The sequence below is a fragment of the Propithecus coquereli genome, unplaced genomic scaffold (genome assembly GCF_000956105.1).
Source record: "Propithecus coquereli isolate 6110/MARCELLA unplaced genomic scaffold, Pcoq_1.0 Scaffold5, whole genome shotgun sequence".
NCBI classification, from domain to species: Eukaryota; Metazoa; Chordata; class Mammalia; order Primates; family Indriidae; genus Propithecus; species Propithecus coquereli.
In genome coordinates this window covers 1,925,328-1,944,113 of record NW_012150840.1, presented here as the reverse complement: position 1 = coordinate 1,944,113, position 18,786 = coordinate 1,925,328, and the positions used below count along the sequence as shown (strand labels likewise).

At 36.9% G+C, this 18,786-nt stretch overlaps 1 protein-coding gene across 2 annotated transcripts in view; it reads right to left on the bottom strand.

Annotated features, from left to right (window-relative positions):
* Positions 1-11,921, bottom strand: part of MNAT1 (MNAT CDK-activating kinase assembly factor 1) — a 208,133-nt gene extending 196,212 nt beyond the window's left edge. For both annotated transcript variants that reach the window (XM_012656279.1, XM_012656280.1), the window contains exon 1: positions 11,705-11,921. In XM_012656279.1, the coding sequence (XP_012511733.1) occupies positions 11,705-11,793 (89 nt within the window). In that variant the 5' untranslated portion in view covers positions 11,794-11,921. The remainder of the gene's footprint in view (positions 1-11,704) is intronic.
* Between the last annotated feature and the right edge of the window lie 6,865 nt (positions 11,922-18,786).

Genomic DNA, 18,786 nt, shown 5'->3' with positions numbered 1-18,786 from the left:
GGGTCTCGCTCTTGCTCAGGCTGGTCTCCAACTCCTGAGCTCAAATGATCCACCCACCTCGGCCTCCCAGAGTGCTAGGACTACAGGCGTGAGCCACCACGCCCGGCCAGGTTTTTCTTTCTTTAATAAATATTACTCTTTTTTTTAACAAATAGCTTATTTAACAAAGAGAAAAAAGCCCATTTTCATATTTTAATCACAAAGAATATTTTTATAACTCTAAACTTTCCTTTTCTTCCTTGTAAAAAAAAAAAGGAGAGAAAAAGTGATTTCCTTCTAATAACTCAAAAGAAGAGCTAACACACTATAAAACCAATTGGGCAGAAACCACATCTGCCACTTTCACTGTTGTATCCCTGGCACTGTTTTCAAAACTCCTTGAGCACAAAATTTACTTAGATAGCTAGCATAAAATACAGGTCCTTCCTTGGAAAGATCTATATGGTAGGGCCCCAAAATTTGTATTTTAAAGAAGCACCCCAGATGATTCTTAGGATAAGGCAATTTTGGGAATCAATGGCCTGAAACATTTATTGAGTATATGAGAAAGACTGTAAACATATTTATTAGTAAACATCAACAACTAATAAATTACTGTTGTCTTACATTTTTCTTTGAAAATAGGCTTAACACATTTGAAACCAGAAGAAAATCATTAAAATCTCTAGGTTTAATTTTCATTCAATTATTCTATTTGCTGTCTCAGGGACTGGTTGCTAAGTAAACAGGAAGTAAATTACCAAAAAAGATTCCTGAAACTTAACCTAAAAAACTATATTTTTTGCATTTAAAATACTAAAAATAATTCTGTATAATTATCAGGTAACTTTACTCTTAAATTTACTTGAACTGTATCTCATCTAATCCTCATAGTATCCCTGTGAAGTAAACTCATTGTACAGAGGAGAAAACAAAGGCTTAACAAGAATGACTAAATTTCTCTAAATTGTACAGGTAACAGTAAGTAGCAAACTTAGGATTCAAATTCAGACAATCAGACTGTAACATTACATATTTGTTAGACATACATTTTATGCCCACAGCAGAAAAAAAGCAATGAGAAAAATTAATTCTGTTTCTATTTGTACTTTTATGCCAAAAGGAAACTAATGTGCTATTGTTTGGGGTTCTTACAGAATAAAATAATTTGCATTTTAACAAATAAGCTTGAATATCTACTAGATAGCTTCAACTTACCTGTTTCAATTTTGGAGTACAAATTTGAGAATAAAACTTCCAGGGAAAGAGATTCTAAAGAGTGCCCATGAAGCCAAAGATCCTATGAAACTTTTTGATACCTGCAGGTAGAACTTCATAAAAGGTTTCCTCCAAAACAGAAAACTGTATATAGTTATGTGCCACATAAGAATGTTTTGGTCAAAGACAGATCACATGTACAACAGTAGTCCCATAAGGTTATAATGGGGCTGAAAAATTATGTCCTAGCCATCCTAATGTCATAATGTTACTCATATGTTTCTGGAGATGCTGGTGTAAACAAACCTACTGTGCTGCCAGTCATATAAAAGTATAGCACATACAATTATGCACAGTACATAATACTTGATAATAAACGACTACATTACTGGTTTATGTATCCACTAGATTATACTTTTTTTCTTGTTTTACAGTGTATTTCTTCTACTAATAAAAAAGTTAAGTTAACCATGAAACAACCTCAGGCAGGTCCTTTAGGAGGTTTTCCAGAAGAAGGTATTGTTATCATGGGAGACATGACAGCTCCATGCCTGTTATTGCCCCTGAAGACCTTCCAGTGGGAAAAGACATGGAGGTGAAAGACAGTGATATGGATGATCCTGACCCTGTGCAGGCCTAGGCTAAGGTTTGTTTGTGTCTTAGTTTTTAACAAAAAAGTTCAAAAAGTAAAAAATAAAATATTTTTAAAGTAGAAAATGAAAATAATACTTATACAATAAGAATATAAAAAAATGTTTGTATAGCTGTATAACATGTTTGTGTTTTAAACTAAGTGTTATTACAAATAGTTAAAAATTATTTTAAAAATTTAAGTTTATAAAGTAAAAAAGTTACATAAGCTTGGGTTATTATTGATGAAAAATTTTTTATAAATGTAGTATAGCATAAATGCAGTGTTTATAAAGTCTACAGTAGTGTACAGTAGTGTTCCAGGCCTTCACATCCACTCACCACTCACTCACTAACTCACCCAGAGCAACCTCCAGTCCTGCAAGCTCCATGTGTGGTAAGTTCCCTATACAGGTGTACCATTTTTTATCTTTTATACTGCATTTTACTGTACCTTTTATGTGTTTAGCTATGTTTAGATACACAAATACCATTGTGTTACAATTGCCTACAGTATTCAACACAGTATTCAACGTGCTGTACAGGTTTGTAGCCTAGGAACAAGAACAATACCATCTATGTTTGCATAAGTACACTTGAGGTTCACACAACAACGAAATCACCTAACGACACGTTTCTCAGAACATATTCCCATCATTAAGCGACACAGTTTTTATATATATATGTATGTATGTATATATACACACATACACACACATACATATATATGAAATGAATCTTAAAAAAAGGATTTCCAGTGTAGACTTAGAGAAGAATAGAGTGGAGATAGAGCTATATACACACCTACAAAAAGAAACACTACAAATAACATAATTACTAAACATTGTATAAACAGTTTTAAAGGACTATAACATTAAGTTATGCTCAATAAGAAAAGGAACTGAAATAAGAATATTAGCACACATTGCATCTTAAAGACTAAAGTATACTAATAGTCATTTTTAGTCAAACCAAAAAATATACATTACAGACATAAAATAACCAGTCCATGATAAAAAATGTTCTGTATAAAGTGATCAGCACCCTCCCTCATACTGGAAAAGAAAAATTACAGCTAATAAAAATAACTAAAATTTTAATATCTTATGAAAGAATTTTATTAATGATGTAAGGTCAACGAAAAGACTAAAGCTACTGATTACAATGATTTTCTAATTAACTATTAAGTTAAATTACCGAAATTTTAAGAGCTTGATGGGGGCTGGAAATTATTTATTCTAAACAAATGAAGAAATCAAAGTTATACGGCTGGCCTCAACTGGCCAGTCTATGGCAAAACTAGAACCTAGGTCTTCTAACTCATGATTCAGTGTTCTTTCTACTACTCAGTCTGTCTCTGGATTATTAAAATATATGGGACAGCAATTCTTACATATGCAGTGAAAGCAAAAAACCACAAACCTAGGTGGTATAGCCTATTACATACTTAGGGAGGGATAGGCTATATGGTGTAGCCTATAGATCACAAAATCTTGAGATCTTCATTGTAATTATCATTCAGAAGATATGAGGTGTCAATTCTCTAGAGCTGTTCTGAGCAGTTCTCCTAATCAACTTAAAACACTCCAATTTTTAAAAAAAAAAGGAATGGTTAGAAAAGTTTGTGGAAGAAGCCAAGGTAGTAAGAAAAAGCAGAAGTACAACAGAAAAGAAATGTTAAAGGGACACAAGCAATTTTGAGGTAAAGAAAATAAACATGAACACATAGAACTGAGAAACTCTGCAAGATTACAGGACAAAGTAAATGGCTTAACAAGAGTAAAGGCTGCTTTTGCTAACAAATATGATAGAGTAACTGATTCTAGACTAGTCTTCCCACCATAAGCAACCATAAGACAAAAAAAAATGTGTAAGATAATTGTTTACAGGCATTAGACAACAGAAGGACAAGACATCCCTGAGAAATGGGAAACTCACAAAGTGAGCCCTACAATGCCCTCAGCTTTCTACCTGGGAACAATTGCCATAACCATGGCCCAGCAAGCAAGAGTTTAAGAAAGGCACAGTGGTTGTCGAAGCTCAACAGGCAGAAATAATAGTTCAGGGTAGCTGATGTGGCTAAAATCTGCAAGGCAGAGAGGCTAGAAGACATGTGGAATTTCCCCATAAATCCTTGGCCAAGGAATAGGCTGCACATGTGCAGGGCAAAACCAATTAGGGCTTAAAAGAGAGTGACTAAGAGAAGAATAGATACTAGAAGTTAAGGAGTACTGGGTATCTTTGGAGTTCCTACCAACCAGAGCAAGGAAACCACGTTAACACCTTATTAACACCTCAGACATCCAGTTGAGATACCAAAAATGCCTCAACTAAGAGTAAGAACCACATCTTAGAATAAGACATTCTAGACTCACCCTAACAAAGACTAAAATCAAGCCCCACAGGTTTTTCAAGGGATTAAAAGTTTGTTGGTTGAGTTACACTAAAGTAAGGAAACACAATGGGTTCTCCACAAATCCATTCTAGCAAAGAATAAAACCAAGCATACACAAGTTCAAGGTAATCAGCCAGTACTTTGAACTACCTACAAGAATTTTTAAAAATCAACACCTTTCACAAAAAGATAAAATCCAGGATCTCTATAATGTACCACCTACAATTAAAAAGTACTAAATATACAAAAAATTAAATTTAAAAAAACAGAAAAATATGACCCATGGTCCAAAAAAAAGCAGTCAATATAAAGTAACCCTGAGATAGCCAAGATGTTGTATCTAGCAGACAGAAACCTTAAGATTAGCTATTATAAATATTTTAAAGGAATTAATGCAAAATATGTTCAAAGAATTAAAGGAAAATATATTCAAAGAACTAAAGGAAAATATGATCTGCATGACTGTACAGATAGGAAATCTCATCAGAGAAATGAAAACTATTAAAATAACCAAAATGGAAACTCTAGAAAAAGTACAACAACAAATGAAAAATCTACTGAATAGGCTTAACAGAACATTGGAAATGGCAGATAGGCGTGAGTGAATTTGAAGGCAGATCGATAGAAAGTATATAATCTAAAAAATAGGGGAAAAAATATATGAGTAAAGTTGACTTCTCAACAGACAAAATAGAGGCCAGAAAACAATGATATGGTATCTTTCAAGTGGTGAAAGAAATGTGAACTCATAATTCTATACTGAGCAAAAATATCTTTCAAATATTAGAGTAAAAACACTTTTGGATAAACAAAATCTGGGTGAATTCTTCACCAACAGACCTACACTACAAGAAATGCTAAAGAATGTTCTTCAGGCAGAAGGAAATCAATACAACTATAAAATCAGATCCAAAGGAAGGAAGGGCACCAAAAATAGTAAATAAGTAAGTAAACATAAAAGACAATAATATTTCATCACATCATACCCACTAGAATGGCTATAATCAGAAGATAGTTAATAACAAGTATTATCAACTGTGTAGAGAAACTTGAACCTCCATTCACTGCTGGCGGAAATGTAAAATGGTACAGCCACTTTGGAAAATAGTATGACAGTTCCTCAAATGGTTAAACATAGAGTTACCACATGATCCAACAATTCTACTCTTAAGTGTACACCTGAAAGAAACAACATTTGTCCATACAAAAACTTGTACACTAATGTTCATAGCAGCATTATTCACAATAGCCAAAAAGTGGAAACAACCCAAATGTTCTTTAACTGATGAAGGGATAAATAAAATGTGGTATAGCCATACAATGGAATAGTAATCAGCAATAAAAACAAATGAAGGGCCAGGTGCAGTGGCTCATGCCTGTAATCCTAGGACTTTGGGAGTCCTAAGTGGGAGGACTGCTTGAAGACAGGAGTTCAAGATCAGCTTGAGCAACATGGTGAGACCCCATCTCTACAAAAAAACAGACAAATTAGCTGGGCATAGTGGCATGTGGCACACACGCCTGCAGTCCCAACTATATAGAAGGCTGAAGCAGGAGGATCGCTGGAGCCCAGGAGTTTGAGGTTGCAGTGAGTTATGCTGACGCCACTGCACTCTAGCCCAGGTGACAGAGTGAGACACCTGTCCCAAAAAAATCTACATATCCTTAAACACAACAAATGTTTAAAGCAAAACTAACAACACTGATCATATATAGAAGTAAAAGATACACAATACCTAGAGAAACCACCAAAATAATAATAAAGAGATATTTGCTAATAGGCCAATACTTAAATATACCTAATTAATTCAAAATAAAGCAGGAAAGGAGCAAGAACAAAAAACAAAAGGGACAAATGTAAAGCAAATAGACTTAAACCCAATGATATCAATAATTAGATATAAGTAGACAAACACACCAATTAAAAGGCAGAGATTGACAGACTAGATAAATGCCAAGACCCAACTATGCGCTGTCTACCAGAGATAAGACACACATTGGTAGAAAGTAAAAGAATGGAAAAAGATATACTATCAAACAGCAAACATAAGAAAGCTGACAGCACCATATTAATATGAGACAGAAACTTCAGGACAAAGCATATCACAGGAGACAAAGATGTTACAAAGTCACTTCACAACAATAAAAGGAGAAATTCATTAGGAAGGCATAACAATCCTAAATATATATGTAACAAGAGAGCTTCAAAATACTTGAAGTGTGACCAAAAACTAAAGAGAGAAATTGACAAATCCACATAGTTGGAATAATTGATAAAATGAGTAGATAAAATAAATCATTACAGATATATAAGATCTAAGTAACATTATCGACCAAGTTGACCTAATTGACATTTATAATTTTATAATACACTACACCAAACAGCTACAGAATACACATTCTTTTCAAGTGTACACTGATCATTCACAAAGACAGGCTATATGCTGGACCATAAATAAGTTTTCAAAAAATTTCAAGAGATTGAAATTTTATAGAGTATACTCTCGTACCACAACAGAATAAAATTAGAAATTAATAACAATATGTCTAATAAGTCCCCTTTTCTAAATCTCCCACCTAAAATGAGTGTCTTTTCCTAATTTTTCTCCCCAGAGGAGGTGCTGTGTCCCAATCTACACAAAGGTATAAAATAAGACCAGTATATTCACTAAAAGGAATGAGTTAATACCACTTATTAATTGTTCTTACAATTAACAAATAAATTCAACCTGAATCATATAAAACTTCTAAATATAACTAACAATTTAAAGGAAATATAGAGAACAGAGGGACATATATAACAATATCACAGATATGCAAAAAGCAAAATTCAGACTCTTCAGGATAACTCTTCAGAATAAACTATCTAGTAACAACATTAAAGAAGAGAGAAAGAAATGGAAGAGAAAAAAGAAAGAAATAGAGAAAGATTTTAATATGGCAAAATACGGACTTTCCTATCAGGATGGTATAAATGATTTTGCTTACCTAGTACTTTGTGTCTTGTGTATGTTTAAAATGAAAAAAGTAGATTTGGTAAAATCAGATACATCTAAAGTTTCCGGAGACTGGTTTTGCCAAGAATGGTTGGGATAGAAATTAAATTATTAAAGACTATGGTTAAATGAGAATTAGATATGACTGGTTCCATCTAATTCAAGATGCCTTCAGAATTATATGGAAGATTCATTTATTGAAATAGGTGTCCTGGTAAAGAAAAAAAATTACCCTTTTTTGTAACTGAGACAAAGTTCATCCTTGAATTGAAAAAAGAAAACAAAATCAAATCAAATCTTCTATGTGCATGCAATCAATTCATTTGTGTACTTGCCAGACTGAATTGATACATAAGGGAATATGCTTCCTCAATTGCTAGCAGCTAAGGAAGAAAGGTCTTTTCATGATGTTTCCCTTCTTTATTTTCTCTTTCTGCTGCCATATTTTTTCCCATAAATAGTGTTCCCAATTAATCTTTCCATAATCCTATACTTCCTATCATTTATGAAGCACTACTCCTACTCACTTTATCACTTGCCTCCTGAAATGTCTTTTCTACTTGAGGATACAAACAAAAAATAAGTTAATAAAATCCTGTGGAAGCCAACCTTCAAGACAGCCCAGCGATCCCTGCCTCATGGTATTCACACTCTTGTGTGTAAATAACCTCCCATACTGTAACAGTAAAATACACCAGAAGTGAGGGTATGTTACCTCTGTCACTGGGTTTTAAAAAGCTCTGCAATTTCCAGTTCATTCATTCTCTCCCTCCCTCTTTCTCTTCCTTCCTTTCTCTCCTCCCATCATGTCACTAGTTCTGGGAGAAGATATATCATAAGAAGCCCTATGGAGGAGTTTATGGGGAGGAACTGAGGCTTCTTAACAAGAGCTACATGAGTGACTGTGGAAACAGATACTCCAGGCCCAGGCAAGTCTAGACTGCAATCAATCCTAGCCCACAGCTTGACTACAACTTCATGAGACTCTGAGCCAGAATCATTCAGCCAAGCTATTCTGAGATTCCTAACCCTCAGAAACTGTATAATAAATGTTTGTTGTTTTAAGCTACTAATTTTGGAGTTTATTCATTACACAGCAATAGATAACAAATATAAATAGTAATGCTAAATAACAATACCTGCTCCTCCAGACTAGCAAGTATATTATAAAAATGTCTAAATTTAATCCTATGAAATACATGTTACACAAACAATTCAACATACTACCAAATCAAAATAGTTTCTCATTAAGATCCATGTTTTTATCTATCAGAATGTAAGACTTAAAAAAATAGTCAATATTAGCAAAGATGTGTGGCAATAGGAATCCCCATACAGTTGTTGGGAACATAATTGATACTATCTTCTTTTCTTTTTGAAATGCAGTCTCAACTCCTGGACTCAAGCAATCCTCCTGCCTCACCTTCCTAAGTAGCTGGGATTACAGACACACGCCACTTTGCCCAGCTTAATACAATCTTTTTTGAAAACAGCTGGGCACTTTTTATCAAATTTAAAAGGTACAAACTCCAACACAATTCCACTACTAGACATTTACCCTGTGATTTACCTGCTATACCCTATGATATACTTGCATAAGTGCTTAAAGATGTATATGTGCATATATATACGTATATATGGATGTTTACTCCAGTGAGAAACTGGGAACCTAAATATTAATCAAAAAAATTTGGGCCAGGCATGGTGGCTCGTGCCTGTAATCCTAGCATTCTGGGAGGCCAAGGCAGGACAATCGCTTGGGGTCAGGCATTCAAGACCAGCCTGGGCATCATAGCAAGACCCTGTCTCTACCAAAAAAAAAAAAAGAAATTAGCAAAGGATAGTGGTACATGCCTGTAGTCCCCAGCTACTTGGGAGGCTGAGGTGGGAGGATCACTTGAGCCCAGGAGTTTGAAGTTACAGTGAGCTATGATCACACAACTGCACTATAACCTGGGTGATAGAGTGAGACCCTGTCTCTGAAATAAATAATAAATAAAATTCTTTAAAAAAAATTTGACTAAATCAATTGAATTATAATTGAACAATGGACTACTATCCAAATGTTAAAAATAAAGAGGAAGACATATGCATATTTATTTAGGAAAGATATCCAAGATATACATAAGGAAAAAACAAGAATATATATATGATCCTGTTTATGCTAGGGGAAGAAAAGGTTTTCTACCCTAACACATTCACATTTGTGTATGCAAGGAAAATACCTGAAAAGATACAGAAACAACCTAAAAGTTGTTACCTCTCGGGAAGGAAATGAACCAGAGAAATGTTCACATTTCATGTAACATTTTTGTTGCTTTCATTATTGTTTATATAATTTCTTAAATTAATTACAAAAAAAAAAATCAGTGAGCTCACTCCTATATTCATTGATACAGAGGAGAGTTTTAGCCTAGCTGAAGGTACTTCTTATTAAGGATGATTAATTAGAGAACATGCTAAAGAGTTGATGTTATGAAAATTACAATAAAGTCATTATAATTAAAGCTGTATTTTCACATTTTATAGTGTATTGAATTCATTTAAGGATAATCATTATTTTGCAAGTCTTCCATAGCAGGCCAAATAAATCCTGTATTAATTTCATTTCTTCTTATCACCCATAACATACACAAATAATGATAACTGATAGACAATATATATTGAATATGTGACAGAAACTCTACTAAATAACTCTAAATATTTTACATATATTATTTAATCCTCAGACTGTGACACGGGCAGCACTATGTTCTATATTATACAGATAAGAAGAATCACTAACAAAAAATTAGTCATTTGCCCAAAGCCACAGAGCCTGCAAGAGTAAAGAATTTGATATCAGACAGGCTTTATTCACTTTGTTCACGTGTCAAGTCAAAAAAGGACTATAAAGTGGGGTCTGAATCTAACAGGTTAGCAGATTAACCAAAATAAATGCAACGCCAGAATGAATTAGACAACTCTTAACTCTTAGTCCTAAAAAAAAAAAAAGGACTGAGCATACAACAAAAGCAATTCCCAATTAAATATTTTATAATCATTCAATAAAAAAATGCCATTTATATTACTGAAATCCTATAATCTTCCCTGATTGGCTAATTTCTGCTAGGCCAGAAAATTCCATTTAGCATCCTTCCGGTAAATTACATTTAGTATCTTTCTAAAAACCAAACTCTTTTTCCTTTAGCACCAACTGTAACAAACCTGATAAAGGAAAATGGAGAGAAATTGAACAAAATCTCTCTAGAAACCTAACAGCCAACCTACAATGTTTGCCTTGTTTCCCTTTTCCATGTATTCTATTTGATTACTTTTACCTTACTTCTTATCTTAAACCATTCAGTCACAGTCTCCTATACTTCCTTTGCTGAATAAAGCAAAGGAAACTAAGATTAGATAAAGGGACCAATTAAGTAAATTAACAAATCCACTATAATAATTGTAATAACTACAGCTAATCATGCAATTATGCTTACCTAAAGACCTTGTTTACCACAGTGTAGATTATCCTTTTTTAATCTCTAAAAACCTCAGAGAAACTACAGGAATGGAATATGTGCTCACCATTATATGGCACCTTTCATCCATGTTTTATAGAACCATCTTTACTAAACAACATCTGACCATAAAATCTAGCAAGAAACACTTCAACCAATTCCTACACTTATCCTTCAAGATACACAAACTCAACATCCCTTCTTCCACCCTCAAAACTGGCGTTCTACAGTAAGAATTCCTAGGTTCCAATTCTAGGAAGGCCCACTTAATAAGGTGCCTTGAGCAGTCGCGATTTTCTTCTCTGTGAAATGAAAATGATACCAGTAACCACTTCGTGGGGCTGTTACAGAAATGAAGTGAAATAATTAATGGTAAGGCGCTTAGAACAGTACCTGGTACAAAATGTGCGCGCAATGAATGCCAGCCATTATTATATCTCCGTAATTAACTGCCTAGAGTCCAGGTTTTCCTCATTTTAGTGATGAGAGTCTAACCGAAGTCCATCAGAACAAGGGGGCATACACACGAGGTTTTCAAATTAACTCATACAATAAAGAGCAGCAGTATACACTCATAGTGATTTTAAGTTTTCATAGCACTTTCGCTCTTTCTCAATAAAAACATTTCATATGAAACTAAAGAAACACTCCAATTCCCCATGCTTTTAACCAGCAATATGTCTGGACTCAAGCTGACAACAGAGAGACTGGAAATACAATCGGTATTTTCATTGTCTATGGAGGGGGAACCTGACAAACTGCTGGGCATCTCACTGGTAACCCGCAGTTCAAAGCAGGCCAGAGCTTCTCGGGGCTTGCGGCTCCAGTCCATTTAAAGTCACAACGCTTCCTTTTCACATTTTTCCTCCCCAGTGTTGAAATTAACGATGCCCTTTAATACTCCCAGCCTAAGCCGAACATCTCCGGGCTCTCTCCTCCCACCCTGAGCGTCGCTCCCCCAAGGAATCCACTGCTGCCCGACTCACAGAGTGTGTCCGCACACGTTCACCATCAGCTTCAAGGAGGGGTTCCGATATTTAGTAGTCTTACACCTGGGGCAGCCTTGATCATCCATGACGCCTTCTCTCCTACCGACTCTGCCCGAACTCCTGCTTCAGCCACAGATACCTACTACAAGCCCTCTCAGACCGGACGCCAAGCAGGTTTGTACCGACAGGCACTTGGCAGGGACGTTCCCTTCGCGAAAGAGCACCGGCTAGGGGCGAGGCTCTGTAACACAAACGTTCCGGTAGCGAGTTCTCGTGTCCTGCTGCTGGAGCTCGGTTTTAGCTTTCTGTAAAGCAGCTCAATACTTTGGATTTGACCGGGGCGGGGCGGTGCGATGAGGGAGGACGCCTTTTAAAACAGCAAATTATCTCTACGCACCTAGTTAGGAAGAAAAAAATCCATCTTGTTCTGTCTGGAAACATTCCTGTGATTTCAAAGGTTTATTCCTGGTGCACATATTCGAATAATTCAGACTAGTAATTTCTTCTGGACAATTTGATAGCCTGTACTTTATACTTCTTCTTTACACTTGCATAGTCATATAAGCTCAAAAAATAATACGCATTTGCAGATAAAAAGTTTGAAAAAGTTATCTACCACCCCCCCATCAAAGACATTTATTTCCCAAAATACCTAGGAAAAAATCGTATCAAGAATACATACACATAATTTTATTCCAATAATTCCAAGATCTGAGAGCCTGAATCTCTTTGCAAATTGTAAGCACGTTCACTACATTTAGCACAAAGGCAAACTGAAGTCTCTAAACAGCTCTATTAGATCATAAACCCCACTTACAACCCCTCCTCCTTAGACCAAGACCCCACGCCAAGCAGGTTCCTACCAACAGACACTTGGCAGGGGGATGTCCCCTCACGAAAGAGCACCACTGTAAGGGACACATCTTATTCAGCTCCCAAATAAGGATTTGTTGATACTTAATGAATAAGAAAAGTAAATGAAGAATTAATGAATTACCATCAAATAATAGTGTAATGTGAAAAATTTTAATGCCAAGCATTTTCTTGTAATCACCTTCATCTGACCCAAACTCCATCAGAAGTGAACACACAGCCAAAGTTTTTTAGACTAACTCATACAATCAATACTAGCTGTATACACTCAAAGTAATTTTAACTCTTCATGGCACTTTTGCTCTTTTCAATAAACATATAAAAAGGAACATTCCAACTCCCACTTTTTTAAACAGTGAATCCAGTAGGCAGCTCATAGCTGAGAAATATAGTTCAGAATTCCATGGGTTATGGAGGGGGAACCTACCAAACAGCTGGATACCACATCCAGGAACCAGAAGACCAAAGCAAGCCATGGCAGCACAGAGCTTTGTATTAATATAGAGAGGGATTCACCTAATAAGTAAACGACATCATCTCCTTGATAATAATACTGTTCATTAGCAGGAGTTAACCAAATATAAGTTTACTAAAATAGGCAACACCAAATGCTATGCTGACCTAAAGGCTTATTACACCACTATTATCTTCTTGAAAGACGATATCCAAACCAGTTACATGAGTCAGAGTAAGGTTCTCCAAGAATAAAGGCAACTTTAGGATCTTTATATTTTAACAAATCAGGAAACTTCTGGTGAAAGAATGTATATGGTCCATGAACATATAAAATTTTTGGCCAATACTACAAATTGACAAGTCATCCATTTGGTTGGCATTATTGTTTATTACCACCGGGGCAGTTTTAATTATGCCTTTGAAGAGGAGATCCCAAGTACATTGTGAAGTGAATTGCTTTTCCTTTCTCCCAAACGTTAAGATCAAGGCAAAGAAAGCATTAAAGATTGTGGGAGGAGATACTGCTACAAGCTTTATTCTTTTTCTCAGGGGGAAAACTACTCACAGGAAAGTATGGTAGCAACAGCTGACTTGAAACTCTACCATATAAGCTTTACTCATGGAGCTAAAATTAGTAAAAAGAAATATAGTGCTTATAGATTTGGTCTCTGGCACCAAGAGAGCTGGATTAAAGTGTTGGCTTCATCATTTACTACTTACATGACCTCAAGCCTCAGTTTTCCCAATTACAAATTCAAGATAATACTTGTAAGGCCGATCAAGGTGGCTCACACCTGTAATTCTAGCACTATGGAAGGCCAGGGCTGGAGGATCGCTTGAAGTCAGGAGTTCAAGACCAGCCTGAGCAAGAGTGAGAACCCCATCTCTCCTAAAAATGGAAAAAATTAGCCGGGCATGGTGGCATGTGCCTGTAGCCCCAGCTACTCAGGAAGCTGAGGCAGGAGGATCGCTTGAGCCCACGCGTTTGAGCTTGCTGTGAGCTAAGCTGACGGCACGGCACTCTAGCCCAGGAAACAGAGTGAGATTGTGTCTCAAAAAAAAAAAAAAAGATAATATTTCTAAAGATTAAATGAAATATTTCATATAAAGTGCTCAGCACAGGCCAGGCATAGTGGCTCACACCTATAAAACTAAAATTTTGGAAGACCGAGGTGGGAGGATTGCTTGAGGCCAGGAGTTTGAGACCAGCCTAGACCCAATATCTACAACAAATAAAAAAAAATTAGCTCAGTGTGGTGGTGTGTGCCAGTAGTCCCAGTTGCTCATGAGGCTGGGGTGGGAGGATTGCTAGAGCCCAGGAGGTTAAGGCTACAATGATCCACCACTGCACGCCAGCCTGGGTGACAGAGCAAGATCCCAACTCAAAAAAAAAAATAAAATAAAGTGCTTAATACAGTACCTAGCTCAATAACTACTGCCCATTATTAATAGTAGTATTAGTATTAGTAGCAGCAATATTATCTAAAAGAGGAAATTTAATGTACTAGGAAGAGCTTGACTTTCTTTTTATTTTTTTTTTAATTTTTTTTTTTTTTTTTTGAGACAGAGTCTCACTGTGTTGCCTGGGCTAGAGTGCCGTGGCGTCATCCTAGCTCACAGCAACCTCAAACTCCTGGGCTCAAGCGATCCTCCTGCCTCAGCCTCCCGAGTAGCTGGGACTACAGGCATGTGCCACCATGCCCGGCTAATTTTTTCTATATATTTTTAGTTGTCCGATTAATTTCTTTCTATTTTTAGTGGAGACGGGGGTCTCGCTCTTACTCAGGCTGGTTTCAAACTCCTGAGCTCAAACAATCCGCCCGCCTCGGCCTCCCAGAGAGCTAGGATTACAGGCGTGAGCCACCGCGCCCGGCCTCTTTTTATTTTTTAAAAAGAGGTAGACTCTCACTCTGCTGCCCAGGCTGGAGTGCAATGGCTGATCATAGCGCATTGCAGCCTCAAATTCCTGGGCTTAGGTGATCTTCCCTCTTCAGCCTCTGGAGCAGCTGGGACTACAGCACACACCACCATACCCAGCTAAATTTTTTATTTTTTGTAGAGACAGGGTCTCACTATGTTGTATAGGCTGGTGTCAAACTCCTAGCTTCAAGCAATCCTCCCGCCTCGGCCTCCCAAAGTGCTAGAATTACAGGCATAAGCCATCATACCAGGCCCTGGCTTTCTCTTAAATCACATCTGTGTTTGAACCAAATTTCTTATCCTCCCTTACCTCAGTTTCCTTCTTCCATATAATACACTTCACAGGGTTGCTGTAATGATTAAATTACACGACATAGATATTTATTATAATGACCCCACCACAATGCCTCATATGTAATAGAAACTCTCAAATGTACATCATTATTAGTGGTGGGGCTCAATAGCATAGAATGGCCAGAGAGCTTTGAGGAGGAGAGCGCTGACAGCACCAGACTTCTGATTCAAGTGGAACCTCAGCCTATGTAGAAAACCACCAAACTATCAAGTTTCCTACATTTCTGAAGAGAGCTATATCCCAACAGTGGACAAATTGAGCCCATTATATCTCTTCCCAAATCTGCCCATCCTCTAGTATTCCTACTTCAGTTAACAGCCGATTTGACCTCTCTGGGGAAGTGTTTCTCAAATGCAGACCTTCCTTTCCAGCCCCAAGCTATGGACCCTAATTAGACTTTCTTCATAAGAAGAGGATACTTATTATGTTGTCCGTTTATTAGGGATAACATCTCTTCTCCCACTTCCTATGGAAAACAGTCCCTCACACACACACACAAACACACACATACACATACACACAGACATACACATACACACAGACACCTATGTGGTTCTACTGGGCCTGCCAATCACAGTGCTTGCCTTCTGTCCCAGGAAGTTAGCATACAACTCTTATTAGACCAATCGGAACTCTTCCCTAGAATTTTTCAAATTGGCAATAAGGGAAAAGCAGCAGAACCTCTTTGATGAAGCAGGAAAAGGTGAGCTAGGAGCTACTGGGAACCATGGTTCCAAGCTTCTGAGGAAAACTCCTCCGAAAACTAACTTGATAAGAAAGGCAGAGGCATACAAAATGAGATAGGTCTTCAAGTTCAGTCGGCTGCACTCCTGCTCTTCATATTGTTTGATATCATGAGCCAATAAATTCATCTTTTTACCTCAGCCAGTTCAAGTAGGGTTTCTGGTTCCTGGTGAAATTCATATCACCACAAAAAAGTAAGAGTGCTGCTACACCCGGGAGATGACTAGAACCTGGCACTCAACAAGTCTGCGCCAGGAGGTTCTCCCTCCACTGTGGCTCATGTGATTCAGTAGGTCACCCTCCGTCTCACCTGCTGCCTGTCAGTACCCTACACAGGCAGATAACTTGGTCACTGAGAACTCCCAAGCATTATATCCAAGACTCCTTCCACAAGTCTTAATTCCTCTAGAATAAGTTTGAAAAACCCCAGAAAAGGATTCTGATTGTTTTGGTTTGGGGCAGGTACCCATCCTGGCCCATCAAGATGGCCATGATATGATGCACAGACATAGCCATTGTACATATCACAGCAAACTGAGCGTTTGGTTCTAAGGCCTTCATAATTTGTCTCCAACATGCCTTTTAAGCTAATTTCCCACATTTACATAAAACTCACACTCAAGACACATGGGTTTATTTGATATTGATATTTGTGAAATATACCACATACCTTGATGGTTCTATGCTTTTTCTCACAGTTCCCTCTGCCTCTAATTAATTTTTATCCTTGTCTTCTCAAAACATTTAAAAAAAAAAAGACTGTGTCTTGCTCTGTCACCCAGGCTGAAGAGTACAGTAGCACGATCATAGTCCACTCAGCCTCAAGCACCTGGGCTCAAGCAATCTTCTTGCCTCAGCCTCCTGAGTTGCTGGGATTACAGGTGTGAGCCACCACACCTGGCTTTCTCTCAAAATTCTTATTCTTAAAAGACTAAGCTAAAAACCCACTCCCAGTTGTCCTCCTCCTCTCCAAATGAGGCTCTTTATCCTCACCACTCCCATATTCTGTAATGTATTTACTTATGAATGTCTTATCTCCCCAGTAGGATTTTAAGCTCCTCAGGGACAGAGATGCCAATATATTCATCCTTTTTATCCTTTGATACCTAATGTAATGCCTTAAACTTAATCAGGACTCAGGCAAATGAATGATCCTTCAGAAAAGTTCACTATATATCATCAACCATCACTAAATAACAATGGATGGGAGATAACTTTAGAACCTAACTTCCCTAATAGTACCAGCACATATGCCTACCAACAACCTACCAAGATACAGTTATATGGCCTTCCTTCCATTTTCCAGACAACCAAAGTCATTCCTGAAAAAGGAAATCTCTATTCTTGGTGGCAAAACCACCAAATATATTCAAGCAAAGTATAACATTTTGTGCTGAACTGTATTTTATTCAACACACTAAAATGGCAAAAGATTTTCACATACTCTCATCACTATCTTCACGCTGGATGGAAAAGATACAGAAACAAGCAGCTTAGTTTTCTGATGTTCTTCACTCTTATACAATCCCAGCTTCAATTATGTTTTCCCAAATCACATCACAGCTTTTAGACTACATATCAGCACAACAGACTCAATGTTCACAGCATGACAGACATAGGAAGTAGAAGCAAGTATTCATCAATTTTACAAACCATTTAGCAAAACCAGTGTTCTGGGATAAACTCTACACACCCTCAAATCTAGTGTTCCATTCCAATGCAGCTGACCATGTTTGAGTCCACTTTGCATTGCTGGCAGAATGAGCTCTGAGGCTCAACTTGCTAAAGGAACCTAGATCCTGGTGTTGGATTTTACTTCTGGTGCTACAGGAATCGCCTACAGAATACCAACATAGCTAGCTATAAGCTATAGATGTCAAAAAAGTTCACTGCCACTTCTACATAATCTGTTGAACTTGGTGCTCTAGAGGCAAATATAGAGAAGACATGCAAAAACCCAATATGTGGTTTCCCAAGTCAATACACTATATTTGATTGATAATAATTCTGAAATAGACTCCTATGACATGATCTTGGATAGCTCTGTAACATAGCCAAAGGAATTTTCATTAGGTATACACAACTGAAAAGTCCCCTACTTTGCAGTATCAGGAGGAAGATAACAAACATTTACCAAGGATCAATTATGCACCAGGTGCTTTTTGGCACATTTATCTCATTTAATCCTCACAACAACCCTATCTACTTTTCATAGTCAAGTAGCTAATAAATGGCAGACCTAGGATTAAACCTATGTCTAGCTATCTGATTCTAAAGTCCACATCCTTTCCACTAAACCACGTTATATCCTGTCTACTATGCTCTGACAAATATGCTTTTAAAAATTCAAGGAATTAAATGCAATGTGGTATCATGGATTGGATTGTGGAACAAAAAACAGTCATTAGTGCAAAAACTGGTGAAATCCAAATAAAGTCTAGAGTTTTAAGATAATAGTAATGTGCCGATGTTAATTTGTTTGGACAAATGTACCATTTTGATTTACTGTAAATGCTTGCCTCTTGACCCTTTTGAATACATAACATTTGAGACAACTAGGTGAAGGGTAAGCAGGAACTCCTTGTACTATTTGTGTGACTTTTCCATCAACCAAAAGCATTCCAAAATAAAAAGTCTATTTTTAAAAATTCAAGGAAGTTTTGTTCTGAAGCTTCATACCTAACTTGATAGTTCCAATGGAGTAGAAGCACATGGTGTTTTCCATGATTGT